This window comes from Symphalangus syndactylus, chromosome 4, assembly GCF_028878055.3.
Source record: "Symphalangus syndactylus isolate Jambi chromosome 4, NHGRI_mSymSyn1-v2.1_pri, whole genome shotgun sequence".
Taxonomy (NCBI): Eukaryota; Metazoa; Chordata; class Mammalia; order Primates; family Hylobatidae; genus Symphalangus; species Symphalangus syndactylus.
In genome coordinates, this window is record NC_072426.2 from 14,342,596 (window position 1) to 14,364,421 (window position 21,826).

The 21,826-nt window shown below is 37.2% G+C and overlaps 1 protein-coding gene across 2 annotated transcripts in view; it reads left to right on the forward strand.

The window, feature by feature from the left end:
* The window catches only part of ME1 (malic enzyme 1), a 228,281-nt gene that overhangs the window by 116,355 nt on the left and 90,100 nt on the right, over positions 1-21,826 (forward strand). For both annotated transcript variants that reach the window (XM_055274145.2, XM_063637819.1), the window contains exon 6: positions 3,679-3,782. In XM_055274145.2, the coding sequence (XP_055130120.1) occupies positions 3,679-3,782 (104 nt within the window). The remainder of the gene's footprint in view (positions 1-3,678; positions 3,783-21,826) is intronic.

Here is a 21,826-nt window from a genome sequence, read left to right on the forward strand (position 1 = left end):
GGTTGTGAAGACTGTGGGAAAAGTGTTGTATCTGGGCCAGAGTGCATGGTCCTTCAGGTCAGGGTCCCTCACAGCTTCCCTTGGCTAGGGGAGGGAGTTCCCCAACCCCCTGCACTTCCTGGGTGAGGTGACACCCCACCCGGCTTCTCCTTGCCCTCTGTGGGCTGTACCCACTGTCTAACCAGTCCCAATGAGATGAACCGGGTACCTCAATTGGAAATGCAGAAATCACCCACCTTCTGCATTGGTCTTGCTGGGAGCTGCAGACTGGAGCTGTTCCTATTTGGTCGTCTTACTTGGGAATCGATAATTTTTTAACTTTCTGATTTACTTCAAAATCTCTATCTTGTTCATAAATCTTTGTAATTGACTACATTGTAGTCAGACTTCTTTATGGTATATACTTTAATTATTAACATGGGAAAGGAGGGAGAAAAGAGAAGGGGAAATGTAACATTTTTTTCTCAATTGTGTTATTTTTCTAATTCACATTTTAGAAGTCTAAATATGTTCTAGACATGGAGAAAGTATTTTAATTCTGGCAGCCATTAGTAGCACATTGGCACTTCAACTTCAGCTGCTCAGAAGCCTGCCAGTAGATTGTTTGAAGTTTTTATGCCTTAAGGAACAGCTGCACTTTACAGCAGAGCTTGGTTTCAGATTTTACATTTCATCTGAAATACATTTATATGATATAACTTGTTAACTTTCAGCTAGCTGGAAATCCTTAACTCTTCTTATGCAATACATTGTAAGTAAGATATATTGGCCAAACCAAGACAATTTCACAATGACAGAGGGTGTCATTACTAATTACAACAGGACAACAAGTGTGAAGAACTGGGCTATAATTTCTATTGGCTGTAAGTAAACTCCTCTTCGGATTATTCTTAACATCTGAAGGTTTAACCTTCTTAACATCACCATCTCAGTGGCTTAAAACAATTACTGTTTTATTAATGTTTACGATTCTGTGGGCTGGCAGTTTGGACTGGAATGGCTAGGAAGGCTAGGATGCCTGGCACAGCTGGGCCTTTCTCCACATCAGTTCTCATTCTTCAGAAATTGGTCACATTCCACATACAAAATATGCTCATCACCATCCTAGGATTTCAAAAGTTTCATCCCACTAATAGCAGCAGGTCCAAAGTTCAAGATACTGTCATCTAAATCTGGTCTAGATGCAAATGAGATTTCTTGGGTTTTGCTCCTTGGTGGAACTCATTTCTGTGTTCCCACGCATCAAACATACAGTGGTGAGGCAGGGACAGAATAACCACCATCAACATTCTCATTTATAGCTGGAGGAGTAGGAATCATATGGCTCTAAATGGCACATAGCAATTCTGAAATCTCACTGGACATATGTTGCCAGGCCACCTACATTGGGAAGAGAAGGGAATATTCTTTGAATAGGGCCCATTCAGTTTCCTTAGGGTGGTTCTGTAGTTCATTGTTCTTTTTTGGGCTTTTGGTTTTGCCTTCTGGGTTCTTGGCTCTGTCCTCTGAAATATCCTTCCTCTTTCGTAAGAAATGATCTGCATTAGCAGCTGAATAACTTTCTCAGTCTGCTTCCTGACTACAGAAAATTGGGGACCCAGATAATTATTTTCATTTGAAGTGTCTCTATCTTAATAATCCAAGATAGTACCATAACCTTAAAAAATCTTTAGGTCTTCTCTGTATCAGATTATAGTCTACTCAGTTTGACAGAGGCTCCATTCACAATTCTTTCAAAATAGGACTCCTTCCTATGTTGGCTGGCATGTCAGAGTGCTGCAGGACCAGTTCCTTTTGTCTAGTCAAGGTGGTCTATTAGTCTTCACTTTAAATCATTCAGAGATTTCTTAAAAAGTTAGTAAAACCACACACTTAATTTGATCTTCGAAGACCTTATTTTACTATGCACATCTTTTACCAGCAAGTCCTATGTCCTCTATATTCCTTCAATTTTGCTCACAAACTGAACATCTTCTTCTCTAGCTCTTCTCTGTTTTAGACTTTATTATATAGCCACAAGAAGCCAAGTCAGCATTCTGCCTGGAACTCTCATTAGCCAGATTCACAAATTCATTGTTTCAGTTTTCTCTATTCTAGATTACTGAAGGTGTCACTTTGGTCTTTTTTTTTTATTTTTATTTTTTGCAAGTTATTCCCAATTTAAGTCTTTTTCAGTTTCTTTCAGCAATTTTTTGTAGTTTCCAGTGTGCAGGTCTTACACATATTTTCTTAAATATGTCCCTATGAATTTTGCATTTTGGGCTGGTATTATAAATGGAGTTGTATATTTTATTTCATTTTTAACTCTCCATTGCAAGTGTATAGAGGTACAATTGATTTGTGTGTATTTACTTTATAACCTGTGATTGTGTTAAATTCATGTATTTTTTTCTACTGGGATTTTTTTTTTTGGTAGATTTCTTAGTATTTTCTATGTACACAATCATATGTGTACAAATAAAAAAAGTTTTGCTTCTTTTTTTTTTCAATCTATATTTCTTTCTTTTTCTTGCCTTATTGTAATAGCTAGGGTCTCCAGTATAGTGTAGAGTAGAAGTGATGAAGGTAAATATTCTTGTCTTGTTCCCTATCTTAAGTGAAGAGCACTCAGTCTTTCACTGCTAAATATGCTATTAGCTGTGGGTTTTTCACAGATGTCCTTTATTGCGTTAAGGAAGTTCCTTTCTGCTTCTAGTTTACTGAGAGCTTTTGTTATGAATGGGTATGTTATATTGTATTTAAATTATATCTCTATTTCAAAACTGATTTAATAAAAGTGATATTACATATTATATATTCCAAAACTTACACAGGGCAACATTCTCAGATATATCAGTTTAAGAAACCACTTAAACTGTGTAAAGTTAAAAAATTTAAGAAAACACTAGTAAAGGCTAAAAAATTTATTTTAAAGTCTGTTAACTATCGTAGTAAAGGTAAAATAAAACCGTTGTTTGATAATTTTGCTTTTGGAAGTGGAAAATTAAGAAAGGAATTGCTATCTTTCCATTCCTTAAGCTAATATTTCAAAACTAAATGTTATTTCTCTGTGTGATTACCTTTGTCTGTAAAGTCTGAATTGGACTTTTCTAATTAACACAAATGAAATATTTTTTTTCTTTTCCTCAGAATAATCTAGAATGTTTTTAACATTTAGGAATTATTTTTCTTTCTTATTTATTTATTTATTTTTATTGCGACAGAGTCTCCTTCTGTCGCCCAGGCTGGAGTGCAGTGGCACAATCTCGGCTCACTGCAACCTCCACCTCCCAGGTTCAAGTGATTCTTCTGCTTCACGCTCCCAAATAGCTGGGACTACAGATGCACACCACCACACCCAGCTAATTTTTGTATTTTTGTAGTGACAGGGTTTCACTGTGTTACCCAGGATGGTCTTGATCTCCTGACTTCGTGATCCGCCTGCCTCGGCCTCCCAAAGTGTTGGGATTACAGGCATGAGCCACTGCTTCTGACCAGGAATTATTTTTCTTATTTGGTGTATAAATACTACAGGTATATTCTTTGTAACATTAAGTAATTACCCTGTAGGTTAATTCTGAATCAGTATGGTAAGATTTTATTTCTATTTTTATCCCTTTTATACAGATGAAGAAACTGAGGCTCAATAAATGATTTGGTTATAGTTATTTCTATTTTTATGGTAACTTTTTTTAATAGGAGTTACTTAAAGATCCACTCTACATTGGACTACGGCAGAGAAGAGTAAGAGGTTCTGAATATGATGATTTTTTGGATGAATTCATGGAGGCAGTTTCTTCCAAGTATGTATCTTTATTTTACCTATATTTTAGTCGGTAACAATAACATAACAGACTATTAAAAAATCTAAGATTTATGCAATATGGTTTAATAATTAGAAGTAATTTGAATGAAAAATGCATATATCCTATTTCCTCATAACTGTTAATGGACAAATGATAATATCATGTGTCTATCCAGAAAAGATTATTTCTGTTGCTGTCCCTGAATATACTTTTTTTTTTTTTACAAGAATCTTTAGAACCTGTGGCTGTTGAAATGCATGATTAAAGGAGGCAGTGACCAGTGACTAAATTACCTGCAAACCTTTTTGTGTTTATTGACAATCTATACTTTCTGGTTGATGATAAAATCTGATCTTCAGTCATCTTTGTGGCTGGTATTTGACTCTCTTATGGTCAACCACCAGCCACAAAGGAAAAGCAGAAAAAGAGGTGGGGATTGAGCATGAGTTGGTACAAAAGTTTAAATAATTTTGTGTGTAAAACAAAGTTTATGTACATCGAACCATCAGAAGCAAAGATGTCACTGTCTCAGCTACCCATGCGGACAATGTATGGTTGTTTGGCATCACCATTATCCCTGATTCTGAATTTTATATGCTACCAATAAGCAATCATTTTTGCACTTATCATGCATAAATCCTTAACAGTATAAAACATAATATACCATTAATGCAATGAAAAAAATAATGTGTTCAGGGTAACTTGTGGCATCATATCAGCGCTCAAAATGTTTCAGATTTTGGAGCATTTTGGATTTTTGGATTAGGGATGCTCAACCTGTATCTTTTCAAGTTAGCATTTGATTGTGGGCCAGATGCTATTGTAAATTTTTCCATTTTTTTCAGAAAAGAGACTCCCACTGTAATTTAGTAATATATTCTAAGAGAATTTTATCACACTGACAGTCATCCCTTGGTTACTGTGTAGCCACAGAAACCACATACTATTTAAAAACACATATGTTGCCTTGGTTTTTCTTAGAAATAAAGTCATCACTAGAATTAACTGTAACTAGAGATGCACTTCTGGTTTCTTTTTATTATAATGTTTATTTTTAAGAAGTTCTATCCAACAGCAGAAAGTGCTTTCATCAGCTTGCACAACATTTAGAATGCATTGAACCTCTCATTACTCAAGGTTTTAATGCTGGGTACATTGGCCAATTAGTATGGACTACATTTTAGAACCACATGCTTGATTTATTTATTGTAATTATTTGACCTATTTCATTAAACTATACTTATTTATAGAAATAGTTGAGAAACTCTGCAGTTTGTTTGAGATCACATAATACAGTTAATTTCTAATAGTTTTTCATATTTAAAATGCCTTATCTTGTGAAACACTCCTGTAAGGTTTCGAAATTATCCAACTTCCTCAGTAGCAACACTAATCAAGAGATTGTATAGATAATACTGCAAGGCTATATAAAAGGAAAGGAAATGCAATCTGGTATAAAGTCTATCTAAATAAGACAACTTTAACAAAGAGACGCTGCTAACAAGTTAGGTGCACTTAAGTGCTGATGAAATAAGGGGAGAAGGAATTTTTATTATTGGGAACCAATGAAAAGCTTTTGGGAAAAAATGAGATATGAGCGAATTTTGAATATTTTGTGTTAATCCAGAATCAGAAAAACTTTTTTTTTTGATGTGGAATTGAGGAGTTACCTAAGTTCATTGTAAGGAAACAGGGATTGAGAAGTGTCAACAATAATTTTAAATGTAGATAGCACCTATGAATCAGGGGTTGTACTTCCAGAGAAGCTTGAATATTCTGATGATTAAGCCCTGTTTCTGGACATAAGCTTTCTCTACCCAGCAGCTACAGAAGCTGAGAACATCTTTGTATCTACAAACGAGGCCCTCTGGCTTTCTTGTTGGCAATTACTTTCTCTGAGCTTTTTGTGTTTTTTTTTTTCCATTGTCCTTATAGTTACTACTTCTCTCATATTTCTCAAACATCTGAAATATCATTCTAGCTAAGACGTTCCCTTCCCAACATCTAAACTCACCTCTGGTGAGTTTTAATAGTTGGACTGCTACCTTGGACCGGGCGTGTGCTCCATCTTCTACCAGTGGTGGGGTCCTCATTACCACTGTGGCAGTGAGTTAACCAGTGCCAAAGCCCCATCTTATTACCAGCTTTCTCAGACTATCCCAAGATTAGGTTACCTGGGAGGCACATTTGGAAATGAAGTTTAGTGTTTAAGAGGTTTGTAAGAAGTGCCCTTGAGATTAAGCTCTGTGGAAGAAATAACAAAGGAAGCAGGAATAGGTAGAGGGAGAAGCTGAGCTGTCTGCAGGCACAATGACAGCTTTCCCTGATCCGGTGGGGAACTCTGAAGCTACAGTGGCTTTTCAGAGTTGTTACCAGTTGGGCTGAGATGGTCAAGGCTTTATATTCCTGCATCAATTAGTCACTGGATGTGGGTCACTCTAGGGAAGAGCATAGGTCATGGTCTGTGGTGAAAGGACTCTGTAGCTGAGGCAACCCCCAGGACAACAGTGAGGGATCCAAGGGGCATATCATGATATTCAATGTAATTACTGAATTCGGAAAGTATTGCTTAATTAGCTTGGATATTAATTAGCATCTCTAGTGGAGTAGCACAAATCTATTTCCTAGTACTGGCCTGTTCAACAAATTTATCAGTTGGGCCTAGTAATTCTACATCTGAGTATATAGGTTAAGAAAATACTTTAAAATAAGAATATAGGTAAAGGAAAAATTTGAAGCCCAACATACAGAAATTTCTTCTCTTTGCTTCCAGGATAGCACACTCCCCTTGCTTTCCTCCTACTTCACTGATTGTTCCTTCATAGTTTTCCTCAGCTTATTGCTTTTCATCTTCCGCACTCTCTGCCACCTGTATACATTAGAATGCTTCAGGGCTTGAAGCTTGAAACTTTTCTTTTTGCTATTAATCTCCACTTCCTTGGTAATCTCGTGAAGTCATACATCTTTATAATTGTGACTCCCACATCTTTATCTCTAACCTGTACCTCTTCTCTGAACTTCAGAATCATGTGGTAAAACTCCTACTTGACATTTCTACTTAGATCTGTAATAGACATAGCATGTGTAACATGTCCAGACTTGGACTCTCAATCTCCCACTCACCCCCAGCCCTGCTCCTGTTGCAGCCTTTCCCATCTCAGTAAATGACAACCCCATTCTTCCTCTTCCTGTGACTAAAAATGTTGGAATTACCACTTTGTACCCAGGCCACCTGCAAAACTTGGTAGCTTTAACTTCAGAATGTATCCAGAATCTAACCTTTTTTCATTGCCAGTATCATTACTTCTCTTATCTGAACCTCTTTTCCCTGGATTATTGTAACAATTTTTTAACTGTTAATGAAATTCTGCCTCCTCCTTTATTGCCCTTTAGCCTGAAAATTCTGTTTCACTGCTTCCTCCTTTATTGCCCTTTAGTCTGTCCTCAACACAAAAGCTGTGATGATTCTGAGGTAATTTCTCTGCTCAAAACCCCAGGAAATCTTATCATTTTATTCAGAATAAAAACAAGTTCTTGCAATAGCGTAAAAGGCCCTGGGACTTCTGGCTTCCTGTTACCTTTCTCACGTTATCTCCTCCTAGTTTCCCCCCTTGCCCACTTTGTTGTGGCCCGTTTGCTATTTTTCTAATTCAAACTAGGTCAAAGCTTCTCTTTCTGTCTACTTGACATCCTCACCATACCTGCCTTTGCCCAGTTTTCCACATGACTAGTTCTCTCACCTCCTTTAACATTTCCTGAGATATCCCTTTCTCAATAAGGCCTTCTTTGACCAACCTATGTAAAATTTTACCCTCAGCCCACTTTCCTCTTTTCATACATTTATAAATATCTGACATATTTGATATTTATTTATGTTCTGTCTCTATTCATATACTGTTAAGTTCTATGAAAGCAGGGAGTTTTCTTTTTCCTCCACTGCCATATCCCTAGTTTCTAAAAAGTTATCTAGTATGTGATAAGTACTCAATAAATATTTGTTAAATGAATGATAGAATTTGATTGGTTTTGTTTATGTAGCTTAAAATGAAAGGTATGAATGGAAGAACTTATTAGAATTTCTTTTCATGTGATTTAACTTCAGGAAATATTAAAGCTTTTAAATATGTGTGTTTGTTTTGTAGTTGTACTTCTTATAGTGAGAAGCAACAGTGTGCTGGCAGCCCTCACAGCCCTCTATTGCTCTCTGCGCCTCCTCTGCCTGGGCTCCCACTTTGGCGGCACTTGAGGAGCCCTTCAGCCCGCCGCTGCACTGTGGGAGCCCCTTCCTGGGCTGGCCGAGGCCGGAGCTGGCTCCCTCAGCTTGCAGGGAGGTGTGGAGGGAGAGGCGCGAGTGGAACCGGGGCTGCGCCCGGTGCTTGCACACCAGCTGGAGTTCCGGGTGGGCATGGGCTTGGCAGGCCCTGCCGCTCTGGGCAATGAGGAGCTTAGCACCTGGGCCAGCAGCTGTGGAGGGTGTAGTGGGTCCCCCAGCAGTGCCGGCCCACTGGCGCTGCACTTGATTTCTTGCCAGGCCTTAGCTGCCTTCCCGCAGGGCAGGGCTTGGGACCTGCAGCCCGCCATGCCTGAGCCTCCCCCCAGCCTCCGTGGGCTCCTGTGTAGCCCGAGCCTCCGGGACGAGCGCTGCCCCCTGCTCCACGGTGCCCAGTCCCATCGACCACCCAAGGGCTGAGGAGTGTGGGTGCAGCGGCGCAGGACTGGCAGGCAGCTCCACCTGCAGCCCCAGTGCGAGATCCACTGGGTGAAGCCAGCTGGGCTCCTGAGTCTGGTGGGGGCTTGGAGAACCTTTATGTCTAGCTAAGGGATTGTAAATACACCAATGGGCACTCTGTATCTAGCTCAAGGTTTGTAAACACACCAATCAGCACCCTGTGTCGAGCTCAGGGTTTCTGAATGCACCAGTCAACACTCTGTATCTAGCTACTCTGGTGGGGACTTGGAGAACCTTTGTGTTGACACTCTGTATCTAGCTAATCTAGTGGGGAGGTGGAGAACCTTTGTCTAGCTCAGGGATTGTAAATGCACCAATCAGCGTCCTGTCAAAACAGACCACTCGGTTCTCTGTAAAGTGGACCAATCAGCAGGAAGTGGGTGGGGCCAGATAAGAGAATAAAAGCAGGCTGCCCGAGCCAGCAGTGGCAACCCGGTCGGGTCCCCTTCCACACTGTGGAAGCTTTGTTCTTTTGCTCTGTGCAATAAATCTTGCTGCTGCTCGCTCTTTGAGTCCACACTGCCTTTATGAGCTATAACACTCACGGTGAAGGTCTGCAGCTTCACTCCTGAAGCCAATGAGACTAGGAACCCACTGGGAGGAACAAACAACTCCAGACGCGCCACCTTAAGAGCTTTAACACTCACGGCCAAGGTCCGCGGCTTCATTCTTGAAGTCAGTGAGACCAAGAACCCACCAATTCCGGCCACGATAGTATCCTCTTTTTTTTACTGAATTAATTAATAGAAATGTAGAGGCAGCTTCAGCTTTACTGCCTAAAATTCTCTGTATTAGAATTTCATTAATGATTATTAACTAAATGAGAACAAAAGCTTTACCTCAAGTAAGCTTTAAAGAACTAATATTAAATTTTTAAATGGAATAAATAGCTAATATTCAACAAAGACTGTATTTAAAAATTTTGTTCTTTTTTATTTTAAATGACAAAAATTAAAAGTTATTGGGAAGCACTAGGAATGGCCACAAACATGGTTATTATACTACACCCTCCTTCAACCTTGGCTGTCATCACAAATTGTTCTGTGATCTGTCACATAAAGTTTAAGAGAAATAATCTTAGTCTGAAGCCATATCATCTGCCATTTGCTGCCAGGTGTGATAATGGGGTTTTCATAAAATTATGCTTTTTTTTGCTTAGTAGTGTTGAACAAAAGTCTTGGCTGTGTGCCTGAAACAGACCAGACTAGTCAGAGATGCTTTCAAGTTGGTAGTAGTCCTTGAGGGTCACATATCAGATTTCAAGATATATAGCTTCTGAATTATCATGGCCAGATATACTAAATTTATTTCATTAATAATTCATATCTTTTCTAAAGAAAACATCAAATATGTAAATTAGTATGTGCTCTTCACCCTTATTCAGGGTTGCAGTTAGATAGAGTTTCCCCCAACTCTACACTAAATCCTTGGCTTCCCAACAGGGAAGGGTCTTTTTCTACTGCCTTCCTTCTTTCTCCATTTCTTCTGCAGTTAATTTCATGGCTGGCTTTCTGTGCTACCTTTTTCCACCTGTTCTAATCGTTGCTTTTTATGCCTGATCATTTTTTAGATGACAGGGATATATTTATAATTTATGTGATTTTATCTATAAGTCTGTGAGGCTCTTTAGATTCCACCTGTCACTTTGATCAGCATGAGTTACTTTGCTTTTCATAAGAAACTTAATGAAAGCATATGATTATATGGGATACCACCTGCTATTCTTCCGGGTGGACCCAAGGTGAAATAACCAGCTGAAAAAAATAAAATGCAAAGAATGTCTGTCAATGTGAGAAAAATCAGCAGTCATGTTACTAGGGAACATGACTCAAATCAGGTTTCTGACTCAGAGTTTTTTTCCATTTTCCCATCCAAAGAAAGATCAGATTCACAGTTAACTGTAGTCATATTTTCCTTAAAATCCCAACTATTTCTATTTATACCATTCTCTCTACTTTTTTTTCAAGTGAATAAAAATGGTGGGTCATGAAAGAATTAGAAATCTAAAGGTATGCATTATGTGTATGTATGTGTAAATACACGTGCAGTTACATTCCATAACGGATTTAAAGTGGATATATGCTTCAGTATTTTGATATTTGATTTGCATCCCTGTCAGTATCCCAGTCCAACCTTGGAGAAGCCAGAACTTTAGCAAGTCAAGTTTACTGCTTCTTTCTGGACATGGTTTACAACTCTTCTTTTTAGAGCTTTTTGTGCCTAATTCCATTTTATTCTAATCAATTGCATTAATTCCACCATCCCTTTAATATGGATATAAATGTTTTACACTGTTTTTGTTCTGGTTACATGAGTCTTATGCATGCATTATTTCATTTACCCCTATTTTCCTTACTAGAATATAAACTGTGTTAGAAAAAGTACTGTATTATCAAGGGATTGCTTTTTTCTGACTATCCCATATTATATTTTACCCTATAGTAGGCATAAAATAACTGCTGTTAAAAGCATTATTTAAGCATTGAGTCTAATGTTCATGAAACTACAGTGACATATATCTGGAGTAAAGGTAGCTCCCCAACATAAACTAGAGAAAGACACAGTTTTCCAAATAAAGAGTCTCTGCCTATAGTAAACTAAATATTTGAGTTGTAGTTACACAGATACATTTATGTTTCAGGTTGTAATTTTATCTAAAGAAAAGAAACATTTTAATAAATTCCTGTTGTATCCATTGTTACCTATCTTTCTCTCTTGGAATTTGTAAACATTGAGATTTATACAGAGAAAGCCCTTAATATTTTATCTGAATTTATTAAAGCTAAATTATTAAATTATTAAAGATAATCATTATGATTTGAAAATTAGATTATTAAAGATAATCATTATGATTTGAAAATAATCTGTATACCATGTTTCTTTTCTATATCTCTCTTCCTTTTTTATTCTCTTAACTTTAATTTAGCAAGATTAAGCCCAATTTCTTAAAAGCTTGTGTTTCTTATTGTTTTCCATCTATAGTCCCACATGTAATAAATTAGAAAATAAGAATGATACATCTGCTCATTGGTAACATAAAAAAAGAAGACTCAATATGATTTCCTCAGTTATAGATTAACCTAAAAACAAAACAAAAAACACTATCAATAACAATATCTTGTAGGTTAAAATAAGGTCTTTTGTTTATAATATTTTTTCTTGCCATCCTTAATTTACATGTATTTATAGACAAAGGTAAGGCAGGTATGAACATGTGGAAGCAATTTACTTTTCGTTTTTAAAGACCATCTTTGTGGCTGGTTTGGGGAAATCTTATAACAATATTAGAATGAAGTACATATATTTTCATTATTAGAGATTAAAGATGCTGAAAGGAAAAGAATAAAGAGGCAAAGTTAGAAAATTGGTTTGGGGGTAAGTTCAGAAATTAAGGATACTTTTTTGGTTCTCTAGGAAATTGAAACCCTAATTGCAATTAATATCATATCGGGACCTAACATTAGTATTGACGGTCAGTGCATTTCAGTTAATGAAAGCCAAAGTCCTTATAATGGCCCTCAAGCCCTGATGTGGCCCCCTTCCTGACCTCTGTGATGTGCACACTCTCCTGCACCCACATTCTCCACGTTGCCTGTACTGTCATTGAACTCTCAAGGCATGTTTCTAACTTAGAATATTTTCAGTTGCTTTTCCCTCTGTCTAAAATATCCTTCTCCCAGAAATGTGTTTGGTTAAAAACTTAATCTTTTTCGTATATTAGCTCAAATCTTTTTTTTTTTTATTCTAATTTCTTTTTTCTTTAATTTTATTATTATTATTATTATTATTATTTTTTTAATTATACTTTAGGGTTTTGGGGTACATGTGCACAATGTGCAGGTTTGTTACATATGTATCCATGTGCCATGTTGATTTCCTGAACCCATTAACTCGTCATTTAGCATTAGGTGTATCTCCTAATGCTGTCCCTCCCCCCTCCCCCCACCCCACAACAGTCCCAGGAGCGTGATGTTCCCCTTCCTGTGTCCATGAGTTCTCATTGTTCAATTCCCACCTATGAGTGAGAACATGCGGTGTTTGGTTTTTTGTCCTTGCGATAGTTTACTGAGAATGATGTTTTCCAGTTTCATCCATGTCCCTACAAAGGACACGAACTCATAATTTTTTATGGCTGCATAGTATTCCATGGTGTATATGTGCCACATTTTCTTAATCCAGTCTATCGTTGTTGGACATTTGGGTTGGTTCCAGCTCTTTGCTATTGTGAATAGTGCCGCAATAAACATACGTGTGCATGTGTCTTTATAGCAGCATGATTTATAGTCCTTTGGGTATATACCCAGTAATGGGATGGCTGGGTCAAATGGTATTTCTAGTTCTAGATCCCTGAGGAATCGCCACACTGACTTCCACAATGGTTGAACTAGTTTACAGTCCCACCAACAGTGTAAAAGTGTTCCTATTTCTCCACATCCTCTCCAGCACCTGTTGTTTCCTGATTTTTTAATGATGGCCGCATAGCTACAACTATCTGATCTTTGACAAACCTGACAAAAACAAGAAATGGGGAAAGGATTCCCTATTTAATAAATGGTGCTGGGAAAACTGGCTAGCCATATGTAGAAAGCTACAACTGGATCCCTTCCTTGCACCTTATACAAAAATTAATTCAAGATGGATTAAAGACTTATATGTTAGACCTAAAACCTTTAAAATCCTACAAGAAAACCTAGGCAATACCATTCAGGACATAGGCGTGGGCAAGGACTTCATGTCTAAAACACCAAAAGCAATGGCAACAAAAGCCAAAATCGACAAGTGGGATCTCATTAAACTAAAGAGCTTCTGCACAGCAAAAGAAACTATCATCAGAGTGAACAGGCAACCTACACAATGGGAGAAAATTTTTGCAACCTACTCATCTGACAAAGGGCTAATATCCAGAATCTACAATGAACTTAGCTCAAATCTTAACCTTCTTCTGAGGTTTACCCTGACTACCCTATGTAATATGGAAACGTGTCCCATCTTCTCCCCACCCTGGCTCTCCTGATCACCCTTGTTTTGCTCTACTTTTCCTTTTTTTAAATACCACTTATTACCATTATTCATTTATTATGTTTATGCTTATTGTGTGTTTCTTCCACTAGAAGGTATGCTCTCAAGGACAGGGATCTACTTTGTTCATTTTATGAACAAGTTCCTTCCTGTATCAATGCTTGGCACAGAGTAGATAAACAATAAATATTTGTTGAACTGAATTGAGATACTCAAAGGGAGGCCACACAAGACAATGTGAGTGGTTTTGCAGAAATCTTTCACCATTACTAGAAAATTATTTCATTTAAACATGTCTTATTTTTACTGAATTACTTGCATCATTTTTATATGGAAAGGAGAGCCATCAGCACATGGTAAGTAATGAGTACCCGATTGTCTCAGGTCCCAGGAGCAGATTATCCCTCAAAGAATTAGAGGTTAGTTCTAAAGTTAGCATGTTACATAGAGTAATCTAATGACATTTAGTGCAAGTTGGTAGTAAATATTGTTTGAGCTGACATATGTCAGTCTCATTATTTAAAGCTACAACAAAATTTGTGTAAAATTTGCCATGATCAAAATGTAAGAACAAAATAATCATTCCTATTGCCAAGATGAACACATTCTGGCTGACTCAATTTTCCATGATTTGACTGTTACTTTTATTTCGCTAACTATAAAGCAAGCCAGAATTAACACAGTGTGCCATGTTTTTTATTTAACTATGATGTAGTGATTAATTCTCAAGGGTGTTTTTCTTTGTGGCATCCGCAGATGGTGACCCAGTTTTTTCATATACTCATGAAAATAATATCATATTCTGCATATACATGGTAAAAATGCCACCTTTGTGAATAGAAAACAAAATAAGCTACTGTTAAATTTTTGTTGACCAATATTGTTAGATTGGGATGTGTAGAAATTTAGATGGAAAGAAAGGCTCGTCCTACTGAGCACAGGTTGGAATGGTGTTGCCTGGGACAGGTTTGCAGTCCATTTCTTCAGAGGCATCTTAGAATGACATTTCTTAATTCAGTTAATTTACCATGATTTGGAGCCTGACTCTCAGCTCAGGAAGTTTAGAAATCTAATTTTGACAGCTTGCAAAGCCTGTATCTCAGGTACATGTGATAAGTAAAACCTGCACTTTGGAATCAATCCTCAGCTCCACCAACTACTACATTTGTAACCTTGGAAAAATTACTTACCTTCCCCAAGACTTAATTTTCTTGCCTGTAAATTGGGGTAAAATAGTAATAGTACCTTCAGTAGTACCTTCAGACAGTTGTTATGATGATTGAGAGAAAATATATAAAACAAATTACTTTTATCAAGTGCTATAATTAGTAACTATAATTTTTATTTTTCAGGAAGGATTACTAGGGCCAATAATTTAGTTAAAAGGTGTAGACTGGCAAATTTGGCTTAATATTAAATGGAGCATTTAATAGTTGGAATTGTCCCCAAATAAAATAATGTATATAAAATTACTTGCACATAAAAATTACTCAGAGGTTGTTATTCCTTATTGTTTCTGTTGTTAATATTATTTGTGAACTCTCTGTCACTCTAAGAACATGGACAGATGTGCTTAAAGATATAAAGATTTCTACTTTTATTTGAGATGATGGATTAGAATTAAATGTCTGTAAAGTGTTCCAACTTTAGAATTCTATAAAAGTGCTAAAAAAAATCGTATTTTGTTTCAACATTCAGGACTGGTTGTTTCATAAAATTCAGTGATTCAGCCATGCTTGTGATCATTATGAGTCAGTTGAAATTGATCATCACAATATATTTGATCCAGAGGAATAAACTTATCATTCAACATTGTAAATTAGTTTTTTTTGCCTAACAAAACAACTTTAATAAACTTCAGTAAGCTTTAGCTTTCCCTTGCTACCCAAAGTTTATTTCATAAAGAGCTCAAGAGACAATTGACAAGGTAAATAATTCAAAAGAAAAAAGGTTCACAAAAAGTTTTTATTTGCTTTGCATTCTATTCTCTATGCTACATATTAATTGTACAGTTAGCTTCAAAGTAAGTTTGTAGTAAAAATTATTTTTGCGATAAGAAAGGTACATAGATACAAGCAACTATCAAATTAACTTTGCAAAGAGTAAGATGTGGGTTTACATAAGCCATTTATGCCAATTAACTAGACCAGTTCTCAACTCTTTTTTTGAAACATCCGTATCAGTATCATCTGATTGTATCCTAAAGCAGATATGGAAATAATTTATTCTTCTTGGGTCTCTTCTGAGACCCCATTATTGTCCTGTGCATTTGTCTCAAGAGCAGATTCATTATTAAACCTATCAGACAATTCCTCTATCATGTGCCTGATCCATTTCTATAACCATAACCCAGTTTCTATAACCATAACCCAACTTGACCATTTTGTATCTTTACACTATCTCGGTAACTTCTGATTGTCTTTAGGATCATATTAATAAGTATTCAGGAACTTACCTTTACCCCGCTATTGACTGTTTTCACCTACATATAAATCCCTTTGTGATCTGGCCCGTGCACTTCACCTTCCTGTCTTGCCATCCTCCACCCCTCCGTGTATCCTTTACACCATTGTATAAATAACTAGTTTTAGTTGCCTGCACATGTCATTGTTCTGTCACACTTCTTCTCTGTATAAACTGCTCCTTCTTCCCCCAGTGCTTTTGCTTATTTAATTCATGCTTATCTTTCATAACTCAGGTTAAATATCTAGACTGGATTAGAGAAGTTTTCTGTATGGTATCCTAGCATGGATACACCAAAATAGCATGTATCACACTGAATTGTAATTATATTTATTTATTTGACTTAGCTTTAAGTCATCAAGATATTAGAGGTCAAGGCCTCGTTCTTTTCTCTCTTCCTTTATAATATATGTTGTTACTGTGATACTTCTTTTTAATAACTTTAATTTTAAGTTCAGGAGTACATGTGCAGGTTTGTTATATAGGTAACCTTTTACGATGGGGGTTTGTTGTACAGATTATTTCATCACCCAGGAACTAAGCATAGTACTCGTTAGTTATTTTTTTTGCTCTTCTCCCTCCTCCCACCCTCCTCCTCTAAGTAAGCTGCAGTGTCCATTGTTCCCTTCTTTGTGTTCACATGTTCTTATTATTTAGCTTCCACTTATAAGTGAGAACATGTGGTGATTTGTTTTCTGTTCTTGCATTAGTTTGCTAAGGATAATGGCATAATGGCTCCAGCTCCATCCATGTGCCTACAAAGGACATAATCTCATTGTTTTTTATGGCTGCATAGTATTTCATGGTGCTTATGTACTACATTTTCTTTATCCAGTCTTCTATTGATGGGCATTTAGGTTGATTCCATATCTTTGCTATTTTGAATAGTGCTGGAGTGAACATACATGTGCATGTGCACGTGTCTTTATGGTACATTGATTTATATTTCTTTGGGTACATACACAGTAATGGGATTGCTGGGTTGAATGGTAGTTATGTTTTTAGCTCTATGAGGAATCTGCACACTGCTTTCCACAACGCGTGAACTAATTTACACTCCCACCAGCAGTGTATGAGTGTTTCCTTTGCTCTGAAACTACACCAGGATCTGTGTTTTTTGATGTTTAAATAATAGCCATTCTGACTGGTGTGAGATGGTTATCTCATTATGGTTTTGACTTGCATTTCTCTAATAATCAGTGATATTGAACTTTTTTCATATGTTCGTTGGCCGCATATATATCTTCTTTTGAGAAGTATTTGTTGGCTGGTCATGGTGGCTCATGCCTGTAATCCCAGCACTTTGGGAGGCCGAGGTGGGTGGATCACCTGAGGTCAGGAGTTCAAGACCAGGCTGGTCAACATGGTGCAATCCCATCTCTACTAAAAATACAAAAATTAGCCTGGCATGATGGTAGGTGCCTGTATTCCCAGCTATTCAGGAGGCTGAGGTGGGAGAATCGTTTGAACTCGAGAGGTGGAGGTTGCAGTGAGCCAAGGTCGTGCCACTGCACTCTGGTCTGGGCGACTGAGCACAACTCCGTCTCAAAAAAGAAAAAAAGAAAGGAAGGAAGGAAGGAGGGAAATTTGTTGATGTCCTTTGCCTACTTTTTTTTTATTATTATACTTAGGTTCTAGGGTACATGTGCACAACGTGCAGGCTTGTTACATATGTATACATGTGCCATGTTGGTGTGCTGCACCCATTAACTCATCATTTACATTAGGTATATCTCCTAATGCTATCCCTCCCCACTCCCTCCATCCCATGACAGGCCCTGGTGTGTGATGTTCCCCTTCCTGTGTCCAAGTGTTCTCATTGTTCAATTCCCACCTATGAGTGAGAACATGCGGTGTTTGGTTTTTTTGTCCTTGCAATAGTTTGCTGAGAATGATAGTTTCCAGCTTCATCCGTGTCCCTACAAAGGACATGAACTCATCCTTTTTTATGGCTGCATAGTATTCCATGGTGTATATGTGCCATATTTTCTTAATCCAGTCTATCATTGATGGACATTTGGGTTGGTTCCAGGTCTTTGCTATTGTGAATAGTGCCGCAATAAACATACGTGTGCATGTGTCTTTATAACAGCATGATTTACAATCCTTTGGGTACATACCCAGTAATGGGATGGTTGTTTCAATTGGTATTTCTAGTTCTAGATCCTGCACAACTCCATCTCAAAAAAAAAAAAAGAAAGAAGAAAGGAAGGAAGGAAGGAAAGAAGGAAGGAAGGAAGGAGAGAAAGAGAAAGAAAGAAAGAAAGAAAGAGAGAAAGAAAGAAAGGAGGGAGGGAGGGAGGGAGGAAGGAAGGAAGAAAAGAAAAAAGAAAAGAAAAGAAAAGAGAAAAGAAAAATATTTGTTGATGTCCTTTGCCTACATTTTTTAAAATTTTATTATTATTAAGTTCCCTATAGATAATGGATGTTAGACCTTGTTAGATGCATAGTTTACAAATATTTTATCCCATTCTGTAGGTTCTTTGTTTACTCTGTTGATAATTTCTTTTGCTGTGGAGAAGCTCTTTAGTTAGATCCTATTTATAAATTTTGGCTTTTGTTGTGATTGCTTTTGGCATCTTTGTCATGAAATCTTTGCCAGATCCTATGTTCAGAATGATATTTCCTAGGTTATTTTCCAGGGTTTTTATAGTTTTGGGTTTTATATTTAAGTCTTTATTGAGGTGATTGTTGTATATGGTGTAAAGAAGGAGTCTAGCTTCAGTCTGTATATGGCTAGCCAGTTATCCCAGCACCATTTATTGAATAGGGAGTCCTTTCCCCATTGCTTGTTTTTGTCAGCTTTATTAAAGATTAGATGGTTGCCTGATACCAAAACCTGGCAGAAAACCAACAGAAAAAGAAAACTTCAGGCCAGTATCCCTGATGAACATTGATGCGAAAATCCTCGATAAAATATTGGCAAACCGAGTCCAGCAGCACATCGAAAAGCTTATTCACTGCAATCAGGTCAGTTTCATCCCTGGGATGCAAGGCTGGTTCAACACACAAATCAATAAATGAAATCCATCCCATAAACAGAACTAAAGACAAAAACCACGTGATTATGTTAATAGAAGCAGAATAGGCCTTCGATAAGATTTGACATCCCTTCATGTTAAAAACTCTCAATAAACTAGGTATTGATGTCACATATCTCAAAATAATAAGAGCCATTTATGACAGACCCACAGTGCATATCATACTGAATGGGCAAAAACTGGAAGCATTACCCTTGAAAACTGGCACAAGTCAAGGATGCCCTCTCTCACCACTCTTATTCAACTTAGTATTGAAAGTTCTGTCCAGGGCACTCAGGTAAGAGAAAAAAATAAAGAGTATTCAAATAGGAGGAGAGAAAGTCAAATTATCTCTGCTTGCAAACAACATAATCCTATACCTAGAAAACCCCATGGTCTCAGCCCAAAAGCTCCTTAAGTTGATAAACAACTTCAGCAAAGTCTTAGGATACAAAATCAGTGTGCAAAATTCACAAGCATTCCTATACACCAAAAATAGACAGAATGCCAAATCATGAATGAACTCCCATTTGCAACTGCTGCAAAGAGAATAAAATATCTAGGAATACAGCTAGCAAGGGAAGTGAAGGACCTCTTCAAGAAGAACTACTAACCACTGCTCACGGAAGTAAGAGATGACACAAACAAATGGAAAAACCTTCCATGCTCATGGATAGGAAGAATCAATATTGTGAAAATGGTCATACTGCCCAAAGTAATTTATAGATTTATAGATTCAATGCTATTCCCATTAAACTACTGTTGACTTTCTTCACAGAACTAGAAAAAGCTACTTTAAAATTCATGTGAAACCAAAAAAGAGCCCACATAGCCAAGAAAATCCTAAGCAAAAAGAACAAAGCTGGAGGCATCACACTACCCTACTTCAAACTATACACAAGGCTACAGTAACCAAAACAGCATGGTACTGGTAAAAAAAAAAAAAACAACAGACACATAGACTAATGGAACAGAATAGAGATCTCAGAAATAAGACCACACATCTCCAACCATCTGATCTTCAAAAAACCTGACAAAAACAAGCAATGGGGAAAGGATTCCCTATTTAATAAATAGTTCTGGGAAAACTAGCTAGCCATATGCAGAAAACTGAAACTGGACCCTTCCTTACACGTTATACAAAAATTAACTCAAGTTGGATTAAAGACTTAAATGTAAAACACAAAACTATAAATACCCTAGAAGAAAATCTAGGTAATACCATTCAGGACATAGGCATGGACAAAGATTTCATGACAGAAACATCAAAAGCAACTGCAACAAAAGCAAAAATTGACAAATGGAATCTAATTAAACTAAAAAGCTTCTGCACAGCAAAAGAAACTATCATCAGAGTAAACATACAGCCTACAGAATGGGAGAAAATTTTTGCAATCTGTCCATCTGAGAAAGGTGTAATATCCGGCATCTTCAAGGAACTTAAACAAATTTACAAGAAAAAAAACACACAACCCTATCAAAAATTGGGCAAAGGACATGAACAGACACTTCTCAAAAGAAGACATTTATGTGGCCAACAAACATGAAAAAAAGCTCAACGTCACTGATTGTTAGAGAAATGCAAATCAAAACCACAATAAGATACCATCTCATGCCTGTCAGAATGGTGATTATGATTGGTGATTATTAAAAAGTCAAGAAATAACAGATGCTGATGAGGCTGTGGAGAAATAGGAAGTCTTTTACACTGTTGGTGGGAATGTAAACTAGTTCAACCACTGTGGAAGACAATGTGATGATTCCTCAAAGATATAGAACCAGAAAAACCATTTGACCCAACAATCCCATTACATGGTTTATACCCAAAACAGTATAAATCAGTCTATTATAAAGATACATGCAAGCATATGTTCACTGCAGCACTATTCACAATAGCAAAGGTAGTGAATCAACCCAAATGTCCATCAATGATAGACTGGATAAAGAAAATGTGGTACATATACACCATGGAATACTATGCAGCCATAAAAAGGAATGAGATCATGTCCTTTGCAGGGACATGGGTGAAGCTGGAAGCCATTATCCTCAGCAAACTTACACAGGAACTCATAAGTGGGAGCCAAACAATGAGAACATATGGACACAGGGAGGGGAAGAACACACACTGGGGCCTGTCAGGGGTGCAGGGGCAGGGAGAGCATCAGGGTAAATAGCTAATGCATGCAGGACTTAATAATTAGGTGATAGGTTGATAGGTGTAGCAAACCACCAAGGCACAGGTTTACCTATGTAACAAACCTGCACATCCCTCACATGTATCCTGGAACTTAAAATAAAATAATATTTTTTAAAAAAGAACATTAGATGGTTGTAAGTGTGCAGCCTTATTTCTGGACTCTCTACACTGTTCCATTAGTCTCTTTGTTTGCTTAGGATTGCCTTGGCTATTCAGGCTTTTTCATGATTCCATATGAACTTTACAATAGCCTTTTCTAGTTCTGTGGAGAATGTAATTGATAGTTTGATTGGAATAGCATTTAATCTCTAAATTGCTTTGGGCAGTACGGCCATTTTAATGATATTGATTCTTCCTCTTCATGGGCATGGAATGTTTTTCTATTTGTTTGTGTTTTCTCTGATTTCCTTCCGCAGTGTTCTGTAGTTGTCAGTATAGAGATCTTTCAACTCTCTGGTTAGCTGTATTGCTAGGTTTTTAAAATTCATTTTTGGCAATTGTGAATGGGATTGAGTTCCTGATTTGGCTTTCAGCTTGGCTGCTGTTGGTGTATTTTTATGTGCAGGTACTTTTATATCTCTTGGGTAGCAAGGGAAAGCTAAAGTTTATTGAA